The sequence below is a fragment of the Ranitomeya imitator genome, chromosome 1 (genome assembly GCF_032444005.1).
Source record: "Ranitomeya imitator isolate aRanImi1 chromosome 1, aRanImi1.pri, whole genome shotgun sequence".
Lineage (NCBI taxonomy): Eukaryota > Metazoa > Chordata > Amphibia > Anura > Dendrobatidae > Ranitomeya > Ranitomeya imitator.
Window position 1 is genome coordinate 838,521,713 of NC_091282.1, and position 12,428 is coordinate 838,534,140.

General features: G+C 43.6%; 1 protein-coding gene across 20 annotated transcripts in view; it reads left to right on the plus strand.

Moving 5' to 3' along the window:
• Positions 1-12,428, plus strand: part of ADGRL3 (adhesion G protein-coupled receptor L3) — a 1,214,649-nt gene that overhangs the window by 652,104 nt on the left and 550,117 nt on the right. For all 20 annotated transcript variants that reach the window (XM_069740657.1, XM_069740660.1, XM_069740665.1 and 17 more), the window contains one exon: positions 9,618-9,656. In XM_069740657.1, coding sequence (XP_069596758.1) covers positions 9,618-9,656 — 39 coding nt within the window. The remainder of the gene's footprint in view (positions 1-9,617; positions 9,657-12,428) is intronic.

Consider the following 12,428-nt stretch of genomic DNA (forward strand, 5'->3'; position numbering starts at 1 on the left):
TCCGCAGGATTGGCGCATAGCAAATGTGGTGCCAATATTCAAAAAGGGCTCTAAAAGTGAACCTGGAAATTATAGGCCAGTAAGTCTAACCTCTATTGTTGGTAAAATATTTGAAGGGTTTCTGAGGGATGTTATTCTGGATTATCTCAATGAGAATAACTGTTTAACTCCATATCAGCATGGGTTTATGAGAAATCGCTCCTGTCAAACCAATCTAATCAGTTTTTATGAAGAGGTAAGCTATAGGCTGGACCACGGTGAGTCATTGGACGTGGTATATCTCGATTTTTCCAAAGCGTTTGATACCGTGCCGCACAAGAGGTTGGTACACAAAATGAGAATGCTTGGTCTGGGGGAAATTGTGTGTAAATGGGTTAGTAAATGGCTTAGTGATAGAAAGCAGAGGGTGGTTATAAATGGTATAGTCTCTAACTGGGTCGCTGTGACCAGTGGGGTACCGCAGGGGTCAGTATTGGGACCTGTTCTCTTCAACATATTCATTAATGATCTGGTAGAAGGTTTACACAGTAAAATATCGATATTTGCAGATGATACAAAACTATGTAAAGCAGTTAATACAAGAGAAGATAGGGATTCAAGCTTCAGGAGGCTAATTTGCATATTCCAGGTGCCTTCTGGGAGAAGCGAAGTCTCCCTAAGCTAGAAGATCGTTGGGTACAGCCGGGACCAGCTGCTTCGAAAGCATCACCAAACCAGGGATTCAAGCTTCAGGAGGCTAATTTGCATATTCCAGGTGCCTTCTGGGAGAAGCGAAGTCTCCCTAAACTAGAAGATCGTTGGGTACAGCCGGGACCAGCTGCTTCGAAAGCATCACCAAGCCAGGGATTCAAGCTTCAGGAGGCTAATTTGCATATTCCAGGTGCCTTCTGGGAGAAGCGAAGTCTCCCTAAGCTAGAAGATCGTTGGGTACAGCCGGGACCAGCTGCTTCGAAAGCATCACCAAACCAGGGATTCAAGCTTCAGGAGGCTAATTTGCATATTCCAGGTGCCTTCTGGGAGAAGCGAAGTCTCCCTAAGCTAGAAGATCGTTGGGTACAGCCGGGACCAGCTGCTTCGAAAGCATCACCAAACCAGGGATTCAAGCTTCAGGAGGCTAATTTGCATATTCCAGGTGCCTTCTGGGAGAAGCGAAGTCTCCCTAAGCTAGAAGATCGTTGGGTACAGCCGGGACCAGCTGCTTCGAAAGCATCACCAAACCAGGGATTCAAGCTTCAGGAGGCTAATTTGCATATTCCAGGTGCCTTCTGGGAGAAGCGAAGTCTCCCTAAGCTAGAAGATCGTTGGGTACAGCCGGGACCAGCTGCTTCGAAAGCATCACCAAACCAGGGATTCAAGCTTCAGGAGGCTAATTTGCATATTCCAGGTGCCTTCTGGGAGAAGCGAAGTCTCCCTAAGCTAGAAGATCGTTGGGTACAGCCGGGACCAGCTGCTTCGAAAGCATCACCAAACCAGGGATTCAAGCTTCAGGAGGCTAATTTGCATATTCCAGGTGCCTTCTGGGAGAAGCGAAGTCTCCCTAAGCTAGAAGATCGTTGGGTACAGCCGGGACCAGCTGCTTCGAAAGCATCACCAAACCAGGGATTCAAGCTTCAGGAGGCTAATTTGCATATTCCAGGTGCCTTCTGGGAGAAGCGAAGTCTCCCTAAGCTAGAAGATCGTTGGGTACAGCCGGGACCAGCTGCTTCGAAAGCATCACCAAACCAGGGATTCAAGCTTCAGGAGGCTAATTTGCATATTCCAGGTGCCTTCTGGGAGAAGCGAAGTCTCCCTAAGCTAGAAGATCGTTGGGTACAGCCGGGACCAGCTGCTTCGAAAGCATCACCAAACCAGGGATTCAAGCTTCAGGAGGCTAATTTGCATATTCCAGGTGCCTTCTGGGAGAAGCGAAGTCTCCCTAAGCTAGAAGATCGTTGGGTACAGCCGGGACCAGCTGCTTCGAAAGCATCACCAAACCAGGGATTCAAGCTTCAGGAGGCTAATTTGCATATTCCAGGTGCCTTCTGGGAGAAGCGAAGTCTCCCTAAGCTAGAAGATCGTTGGGTACAGCCGGGACCAGCTGCTTCGAAAGCATCACCAAACCAGGGATTCAAGCTTCAGGAGGCTAATTTGCATATTCCAGGTGCCTTCTGGGAGAAGCGAAGTCTCCCTAAGCTAGAAGATCGTTGGGTACAGCCGGGACCAGCTGCTTCGAAAGCATCACCAAACCAGGGATTCAAGCTTCAGGAGGCTAATTTGCATATTCCAGGTGCCTTCTGGGAGAAGCGAAGTCTCCCTAAGCTAGAAGATCGTTGGGTACAGCCGGGACCAGCTGCTTCGAAAGCATCACCAAACCAGGGATTCAAGCTTCAGGAGGCTAATTTGCATATTCCAGGTGCCTTCTGGGAGAAGCGAAGTCTCCCTAAGCTAGAAGATCGTTGGGTACAGCCGGGACCAGCTGCTTCGAAAGCATCACCAAACCAGGGATTCAAGCTTCAGGAGGCTAATTTGCATATTCCAGGTGCCTTCTGGGAGAAGCGAAGTCTCCCTAAGCTAGAAGATCGTTGGGTACAGCCGGGACCAGCTGCTTCGAAAGCATCACCAAACCGCGCGCCGTAATTTTGCCTGTAGGACATTATTGCAAGAGAGCTTGGCTGAGTAGATTACACAAGAAGGAAAACACACAGCAAGTCAGCAGGATCTAGGAGCAACATGGCAGATGTGACAACCTACATGGTGAGCTGCAGCATGTGCTACATGTTCACAGATCGACCAGAAGAAGAATCCAATTTCACCTGTCAGAAGTGTAGACTAGTGGCCCTTTTAGAAGAAAAGGTGCGGGGTCTGGAAGAAAGAATAGCAACTTTGAAACTCATCAAAGAGAATGAAGACTTTCTAGACAGAACAGAAGCATCTCTACTGGTCACAGAAGGTGAAAAAAGTGTCAGAGAACCTCCAAAAGCAGATGAGTGGAAGCATGTGACCAAAAGAAGCAAGAAGACCATGGAGAAATCACCAACCACACAACTGAAGAACCGATATCAAATCTTTGTAGAGGATGAAGATGGCACACCTAAGGATGAAGCAATACCAGCAAGCAAAAAAGAAAAGGGCACACAGCAACAAGTGACAGCAAAAAGTACAGCCAAGAAGCAACGAAGAGTGGTGGTGGTGGGAGACTCACTACTGAGAGGCACAGAAGCAGCCATCTGCAGACCGGACATAACTGCAAGAGAAGTATGCTGCCTTCCAGGTGCGATGATCAAGGATGTGACCGATAGGATACCAAAGCTCTTCAGCTCCAAGGACGTCCACCCATTTCTTCTGATACATGTTGGCACCAATGACACGGCAAGGAATGACCTACCGACAATCTGCAAGGACTTTGAAGAGTTGGGGAAGAAAGTAAAGGAACTGGATGCACAGGTAGTTTTTTCTTCTATCCTTCCAGTAGACGGGCATGGCACCAGGAGATGGAACAGGATCCTTGATGCAAACAACTGGCTAAGACGATGGTGCAGACAACAAGGATTCGGATTCCTGGACCACGGTGTGAATTACTGGTATGATGGACTCCTCGCCAGAGACGGACTACACCTCAACAAACCTGGGAAACACACATTCGCCAGAAGACTCGCTACACTCATCAGGAGGGCGTTAAACTAGAAGAAGAGGGGACGGGAAGAAAAACATTAGACTCGAACAAAGACGACCCAGGAAAACATACTCTGAAGGGAGGTAAGAACATTTCTAAAACAATCCACAGTGAGGAGATTGGAACAAAACAAAATCCTCTAAACTGCATGCTCGCAAACGCCAGAAGCCTGACAAACAAGATGGAAGAACTAGAAGCAGAAATATCTACAGGTAACTTTGACATAGTGGGAATAACCGAGACATGGTTAGATGAAAGCTATGACTGGGCAGTCAACTTACAGGGTTACAGTCTGTTTAGAAAGGATCGTAAAAATCGGAGAGGAGGAGGGGTTTGTCTCTATGTAAAGTCTTGTCTAAAGTCCACTGTAAGGGAGGATATTAGCGAAGGGAATGAGGATGTCGAGTCCATATGGGTTGAAATTCATGGAGGGAAAAATGGTAACAAAATTCTCATTGGGGTCTGTTACAAACCCCCAAATATAACAGAAAGCATGGAAAGTCTACTTCTAAAGCAGATAGATGAAGCTGCAACCCATAATGAGGTCCTGGTTATGGGGGACTTTAACTACCCGGATATTAACTGGGAAACAGAAACCTGTGAAACCCATAAAGGCAACAGGTTTCTGCTAATAACCAAGAAAAATTATCTTTCACAATTGGTGCAGAATCCAACCAGAGGAGCAGCACTTTTAGACCTAATACTATCTAATAGACCTGACAGAATAACAAATCTGCAGGTGGTCGGGCATTTAGGAAATAGCGACCACAATATTGTGCAGTTTCACCTGTCTTTCACTAGGGGGACTTGTCAGGGAGTCACAAAAACATTGAACTTTAGGAAGGCAAAGTTTGAACAGCTTAGAGATGCCCTTAATCTGGTAGACTGGGACAATATCCTCAGAAATAAGAATACAGATAATAAATGGGAAATGTTTAAGAACATCCTAAATAGGCAGTGTAAGCGGTTTATACCTTGTGGGAATAAAAGGACTAGAAATAGGAAAAACCCAATGTGGCTAAACAAAGAAGTAAGACAGGCAATTAACAGTAAAAAGAAAGCATTTGCACTACTAAAGCAGGATGGCACCATTGAAGCTCTAAAAAACTATAGGGAGAAAAATACTTTATCTAAAAAACTAATTAAAGCTGCCAAAAAGGAAACAGAGAAGCACATTGCTAAGGAGAGTAAAACTAATCCCAAACTGTTCTTCAACTATATCAATAGTAAAAGAATAAAAACTGAAAATGTAGGCCCCTTAAAAAATAGTGAGGAAAGAATGGTTGTAGATGACGAGGAAAAAGCTAACATATTAAACACTTTCTTCTCCACGGTATTAACGGTGGAAAATGAAATGCTAGGTGAAATCCCAAGAAACAATGAAAACCCTATATTAAGGGTCACCAATCTAACCCAAGAAGAGGTGCGAAACCGGCTAAATAAGATTAAAATAGATAAATCTCCGGGTCCGGATGGCATACACCCACGAGTACTAAGAGAACTAAGTAATGTAATAGATAAACCATTATTTCTTATTTTTAGTGACTCTATAGCGACAGGGTCTGTTCCGCAGGACTGGCGCATAGCAAATGTGGTGCCAATATTCAAAAAGGGCTCTAAAAGTGAACCTGGAAATTATAGGCCAGTAAGTCTAACCTCTATTGTTGGTAAAATATTTGAAGGGTTTCTGAGGGATGTTATTCTGGATTATCTCAATGAGAATAACTGTTTAACTCCATATCAGCATGGGTTTATGAGAAATCGCTCCTGTCAAACCAATCTAATCAGTTTTTATGAAGAGGTAAGCTATAGGCTGGACCACGGTGAGTCATTGGACGTGGTATATCTCGATTTTTCCAAAGCGTTTGATACCGTGCCGCACAAGAGGTTGGTACACAAAATGAGAATGCTTGGTCTGGGGGAACATGTGTGTAAATGGGTTAGTAACTGGCTTAGTGATAGAAAGCAGAGGGTGGTTATAAATGGTATAGTCTCTAACTGGGTCGCTGTGACCAGTGGGGTACCGCAGGGGTCAGTATTGGGACCTGTTCTCTTCAACATATTCATTAATGATCTGGTAGAAGGTTTACACAGTAAAATATCGATATTTGCAGATGATACAAAACTATGTAAAGCAGTTAATACAAGAGAAGATAGTATTCTGCTACAGATGGATCTGGATAAGTTGGAAACTTGGGCTGAAAGGTGGCAGATGAGGTTTAACAATGATAAATGTAAGGTTATACACATGGGAAGAGGGAATCAATATCACCATTACACACTGAACGGGAAACCACTGGGTAAATCTGACAGGGAGAAGGACTTGGGGATCCTAGTTAATGATAAACTTACCTGGAGCAGCCAGTGCCAGGCAGCAGCTGCCAAGGCAAACAGGATCATGGGGTGCATTAAAAGAGGTCTGGATACACATGATGAGAGCATTATACTGCCTCTGTACAAATCCCTAGTTAGACCGCACATGGAGTACTGTGTCCAGTTTTGGGCACCGGTGCTCAGGAAGGATATAATGGAACTAGAGAGAGTACAAAGGAGGGCAACAAAATTAATAAAGGGGATGGGAGAACTACAATACCCAGATAGATTAGCGAAATTAGGATTATTTAGTCTAGAAAAAAGACGACTGAGGGGCGATCTAATAACCATGTATAAGTATATAAGGGGACAATACAAATATCTCGCTGAGGATCTGTTTATACCAAGGAAGGTGACGGGCACAAGGGGGCATTCTTTGCGTCTGGAGGAGAGAAGGTTTTTCCACCAACATAGAAGAGGATTCTTTACTGTTAGGGCAGTGAGAATCTGGAATTGCTTGCCTGAGGAGGTGGTGATGGCGAACTCAGTCGAGGGGTTCAAGAGAGGCCTGGATGTCTTCCTGGAGCAGAACAATATTGTATCATACAATTATTAGGTTCTGTAGAAGGACGTAGATCTGGGTATTTATTATGATGGAATATAGGCTGAACTGGATGGACAAATGTCTTTTTTCGGCCTTACTAACTATGTTACTATGTTACTATGTTACTATGTTACTATTCTGCTACAGATGGATCTGGATAAGTTGGAAACTTGGGCTGAAAGGTGGCAGATGAGGTTTAACAATGATAAATGTAAGGTTATACACATGGGAAGAAGGAATCAATGTCACCATTACACACTGAATGGGAAACCACTGGGTAAATCTGACAGGGAGAAGGACTTGGGGATCCTAGTTAATGATAAACTTACCTGGAGCAGCCAGTGCCAGGCAGCAGCTGCCAAGGCAAACAGGATCATGGGGTGCATTAAAAGAGGTCTGGATACACATGATGAGAGCATTATACTGCCTCTGTACAAATCCCTAGTTAGACCGCACATGGAGTACTGTGTCCAGTTTTGGGCACCGGTGCTCAGGAAGGATATAATGGAACTAGAGAGAGTACAAAGGAGGGCAACAAAATTAATAAAGGGGATGGGAGAACTACAATACCCAGATAGATTAGCGAAATTAGGATTATTTAGTCTAGAAAAAAGACGACTGAGGGGCGATCTAATAACCATGTATAAGTATATAAGGGGACAATACAAATATCTCGCTGAGGATCTGTTTATACCAAGGAAGGTGACGGGCACAAGGGGGCATTCTTTGCGTCTGGAGGAGAGAAGGTTTTTCCACCAACATAGAAGAGGATTCTTTACTGTTAGGGCAGTGAGAATCTGGAATTGCTTGCCTGAGGAGGTGGTGATGGCGAACTCAGTCGAGGGGTTCAAGAGAGGCCTGGATGTCTTCCTGGAGCAGAACAATATTGTATCATACAATTATGTTCTGTAGAAGGACGTAGATCTGGGGATTTATTATGATGGAATATAGGCTGAACTGGATGGACAAATGTCTTTTTTCGGCCTTACTAACTATGTTACTATGTTACTATGTATTGTATCAAGTGCAGTACTTTATATGTGTTGTCTTTCCCTTCCCTGCCTTTCACAAATCCAGATTGATTTGGAGAGATTAATTGTGGTAGCACGATCGCAATTCTGTCTGCCATCATTCTCACGTACAGCTTTAGATCCATATTCAACAGTGATATAGGCCTATAACTGCCTCATTGTTCTGGATCTTTTCCTTCTTTATGGATCAGAGAAATTCTGGCTTCCAGAAACTGGCGTGGCGCTTTTCCACCTTTCTGTAGCGAATTACATACATTTAGGAGGTGAGGAAGTAGGATGTCTGAATTGGATTTATAATACTGAGTTGAAAAACCATCTGGTCCTGGGGCTTTCCCTTTGGGACATTTTGACAGGGCCGTCCGTAGCTCCTCAAGGGTAAATGGTTTAGTTAATTGTTCTTGCTGGGAAGTGGAGAGTGTTGGGAGATTCAAGGTTTCCAAGAATGTCTGGATCTCTTGCTTTCTCTGGGTTTTCTCTTTTTCCCCCTCGTTTGGGCACAATTGATATAAAGATTTATAGTAGTTTAAAAACTCTTTTTATATCTGGGAATAATTCTGGGTTGCGGGGCCAGTTTTTGTTTTAATGGAGTGAATAAAAGTGCGAGCCTGTCTCTTTTCAATTAGTGACATGGTTAGTTTAGAAGCTTTATCCCCGTGTACGAAAATGCGATTTTTCCAAGAGGTAAAAAGCTTAGCCGATTGCTCCCTAATGATATCTTTTAATCTCTGTCTTTTCCCTGTAAGTTCTAGTAGTGTTTGCGATTGCAATGTTTTCTTATGTTGAGATTCTAGATGTATTATTTCACTATAAAGGGAATCTAATTCTTTATTTTTTATTTTCTTTAAATATGACGCAATAGAGATAAGTTCTCCTCTTATTACTGACTTGTGCGCCTCCCACAATATTAGGGGAGATATCTCGGCTGTATGGTTTAGTTCAAAATACCTTTTAATGGCTTTTCTAATACGATCTTTAGTAGTGGGGTTATCTAATAGGGTATCATTAAGTTGCCAGGATCTACTAGGACTGAATTGCTTAGATAGGGTTAGCTCCATTATTACATATAAGTGATCAGAGAAGAGTGAGGGGACTATATCTGTTTGTTGTATATTGGATAACAAGGATCGTGGAACAAACAAGTAATCAAGTCTATGATAAGAGCCATGCGGGTGAGAATAGAAAGTATAATCACGTTTGGCTGAGTGCATGTAGCGCCAGATATCAATCAAATTTAGTGGGAGGAGAGCTTGTTTCAGCCTAGCTAAACCTCTCAGAGAGATTGCGCTTTTTTTCTTAGTTGTATCAATAGATGGTTCAAGGGCCAGATTAAAGTCTCCTCCCATTATGAGTGTGCCTTCTCCAAAATCTCTTATTTTTTTTAAAAATGGACAGAAGCCACTTTAATTGTTTCCTGTTTGGGGCATACACATTGCAAATAGTAACAGTCACTCCCGCCAAGACTCCTTTTATCAGTATATAGTGGCCATTTGCATCTACTTTTTGGTCGTGTAGTAAGAATGGAATATCCTTAGCTATGGCTATCGATACTCCCTTTGATTTTGTCTGGAGGGAGGTGGCATGAAACCACCTGTCATAGTGCGACTTCCCAAATGAAGGAACTTTGTTAGTAGTGAAATGGGTTTCTTGGAGTAGTAGTATGTCAATACCTTGTTTCTTGAAGTGTGAAAGTGTTTGGCCCCTGGGGATCGGAGAGTTGAATCCGTTGGTGTTGAAAGTGGTTACTTTGAATATTTTCTGGTTATCAGCCATCTGGATGTATCACACGGTGACAATGGATATCCCACGGTGTCTGGGGGGAGGGAAGAGGGGGGGTGGAGGGAGGGTACTTACGCTTCTTTTAATCTCTTTACTGTTCACATGTGAAATCCATCTCAACCAAAATGGATAGCAAAAAGTGGACGGAAATTTTGGTTCAGAACAAAAAGTTAATTTTTCAAAGCACACATTTTTTTTCAAGTGAAAACTAATTTGCTTTTTTTTTTCTCTTTTTTGACAGTTGCAGAAAAGGGAGCGTTCATGCAGAGCGTATGTCCAGGTAAAATGTACATCTTTTGCAGCATATTTTATATGCTATGTCGATGTATTTTACATGTCTTAATTTGAAACTGTTATGTAGGCAATCAAGTTGAAATAATGATCTTGGAGCTAAATTTACCATAGTCTCACTTCTTTTACCGTAATGAATCACTGCCTGTAATGATGGCTAAACCTTCTTTCTTGCAGACATAGAGAATGACCCATTGTCACTGTCACAAGCCTAGGTGTAAAAAGTTCATTAGAAAGATCTCTGTACTGTCTCCTCTTATATTTGCATATAGTAATAAGATTGCCTCGAAGCCTTCATGTTTCCGAACTGATTAACCCCAGATATGATAACCAGTCTTGGTATTGCAGATCACTCATTCCCTTAATATCCTCAGTTGCTCTTCCCTACACCCGCTCTAGTTCAGCTATGTCTTTCTTATACACTGGAGACCAAAACTGTGCACAGTAGTCAAAGTGTGATCACACTAGTGACTTGTATACATGCCAAACTATGTTCTTAACATTAGCATCTATACCTCTTTCATGCATCTCATGAGTTTATTTATGCAGCACAGACAAATGGCATTGCTGTAGCATGTCAGATTTAGCTGGACTGAAGCAACGGCAATAGGCATAGCAGAGTTGTCATATACTAGGAAGCTTATGTTGTACAAATTTAGGCAGCACAACTTCTTTATAGTGTATGGGATACAGGTGCATCTTCCATGTGAGCTCGTCACCCCTCATCCAAGTATATCTAAGGAGGGTGTCACGTTCTCTTGGAAGACCTGAAGTTAGAAGGTCATGTCACTTAATGAATCACTGTCCTCTTTAGAGATGGTTTTATTCATGTCCTATTTTAAATGGATTTTCTTTCCTTCAGTGCTGAGAGGGCTAAAGGTACCATCACACTAGACGATATCGCTAGCGATCCGTGACGTTGCAGCGTCCTCGCTAGCGATATCGTCCAGTGTGACAGGCAGCAGCGATCAGGCCCCTGCTGTGCTGTCGCTGGTCGGGGAAGAAAGTCCAGAACTTTATTTGGTCGCTGGACTCCCCGCAGACATCGCTGAATCGGCGTGTGTGACACCGATTCAGCGATGTCTTCGCTGGTAACCAGGGTAAACATCGGGTAACTAAGCGCAGGGCCGCGCTTAGTAACCCGATGTTTACCCTGGTTACCATCCTAAAAGTAAAAAAAACAAACACTACATACTTACCTACCGCTGTCTGTCCCCGGCGCTGTGCTCTGCACTCCTCCTGTACTGGCTGTGAGCGTCGGTCAGCCGGAAAGCAGAGCGGTGACGTCACCGCTCTGCTTTCCGGCCGCTGTGCTCACACAGACAGTACAGGAGGAGTGCAGAGCACAGCGCTGGAGGACAGACGGCTGTAGGTAAGTATGAAGCGTTTGTTTTTTTTTACTTTTAGGATGGTAACCAGGATAAACATCGGGTTACTAAGCACGGCCCTGCGCTTAGTTACCCGATGTTTACCCTGGTTACCGGCATCGTTGGTCGCTGGAGAGCTGTCTGTGTGACAGCTCTCCAGCGACCAAACAGCGACGCTGCAGCGATCCGGATCGTTGTCGGTATCGCTGCAGCGTCGCTAAATGTGACGGTACCTTAAGGACTCTTTCAATGCTGGCTGACACCATACAGCCTGGTTGTTCTCAGCTGCAACTGCTCATCATTTACTCCCTCTATATATACTGGCTCTGGGCGTCTTGTCCCTGCTGGTGAAAGATCTGTCTTCCAGTGCTAAAGGCTAAGGCTGAGTAGTTGGAGTGGGAGTTGAAGTAGAAGTGATCTACTGTATGCTGTTGTACGTCAGAGTTTATCTCCTGGTCCCTATTCCTATTTAGTTTATTCCTCCCTGTCCCTATGTTCCTTCCTATTGTTGGTGAGTTCTTTTTTATGATAATTATTTTCTGTTATCCCTGTTTTGTCTTTGTGTCTTCTTTTTCTTACATTTCTGTCCTATGCCTTATGGGGATGTGGGAGGGGACAGATCATGGTTTAACAGGACCATAGTAAAGTCAGAGACCCGGGCCTCTCTACCTTCAAGAGTACCACCCCCGGGACAGGGAGAGTTAGGTTCCCAGTTCCAGGGACAGTTTGAGGCCCCTCTCCCTTACTAAAAACTGTCACGGCGTGATGACAACGTCAGCCATAGATTTATCTAAAACAGTGTTTCTCAACTCCAGTCCTCAAGACCCACCAACAGGCCATGTTTTCAGGATTTCCATAGGTGATGTAGTTAATGCTGGAGCAGATGATGAAAAAAAATTTCAACACATGAATAAAGGCAGGTGCAAAAATCCATGGACAGTCATGACACCAGCTGAAATATATCAGTAATTAGAAATAAATCCTGCTACTTAGTGAAAATAATATCATCTGGTTCAACTGATGGCCTTTAAAAGGGTGTCTCATTACCAAGGTGCTACACAATAAAAATCTCATGATGGGTAAAACCAGTGAGCTGTCTCATGAACTTTGCAACCTTATTCCTGCAAACATACTGATGGCATTGGTTACAGAAGAATTTCTAAACCACTGGAGATTCCAGTGAACACTGTTGTGGCCATCATCCAGAAGTGGAAAGAACATAATTTCACCATAAATCGTTCATAACACAAGATTCCAAACAGAGGAGTGAAAGAATTATCGCAAGACTTGTCGAAGAGCCAAGATCACATGTGGAGAGCTACAGAAAGACCTGAAATCAGCAAGTACAATTGTTTCAAACAAAACTTTAAGTAATGCACTCAACCTCCATGGCC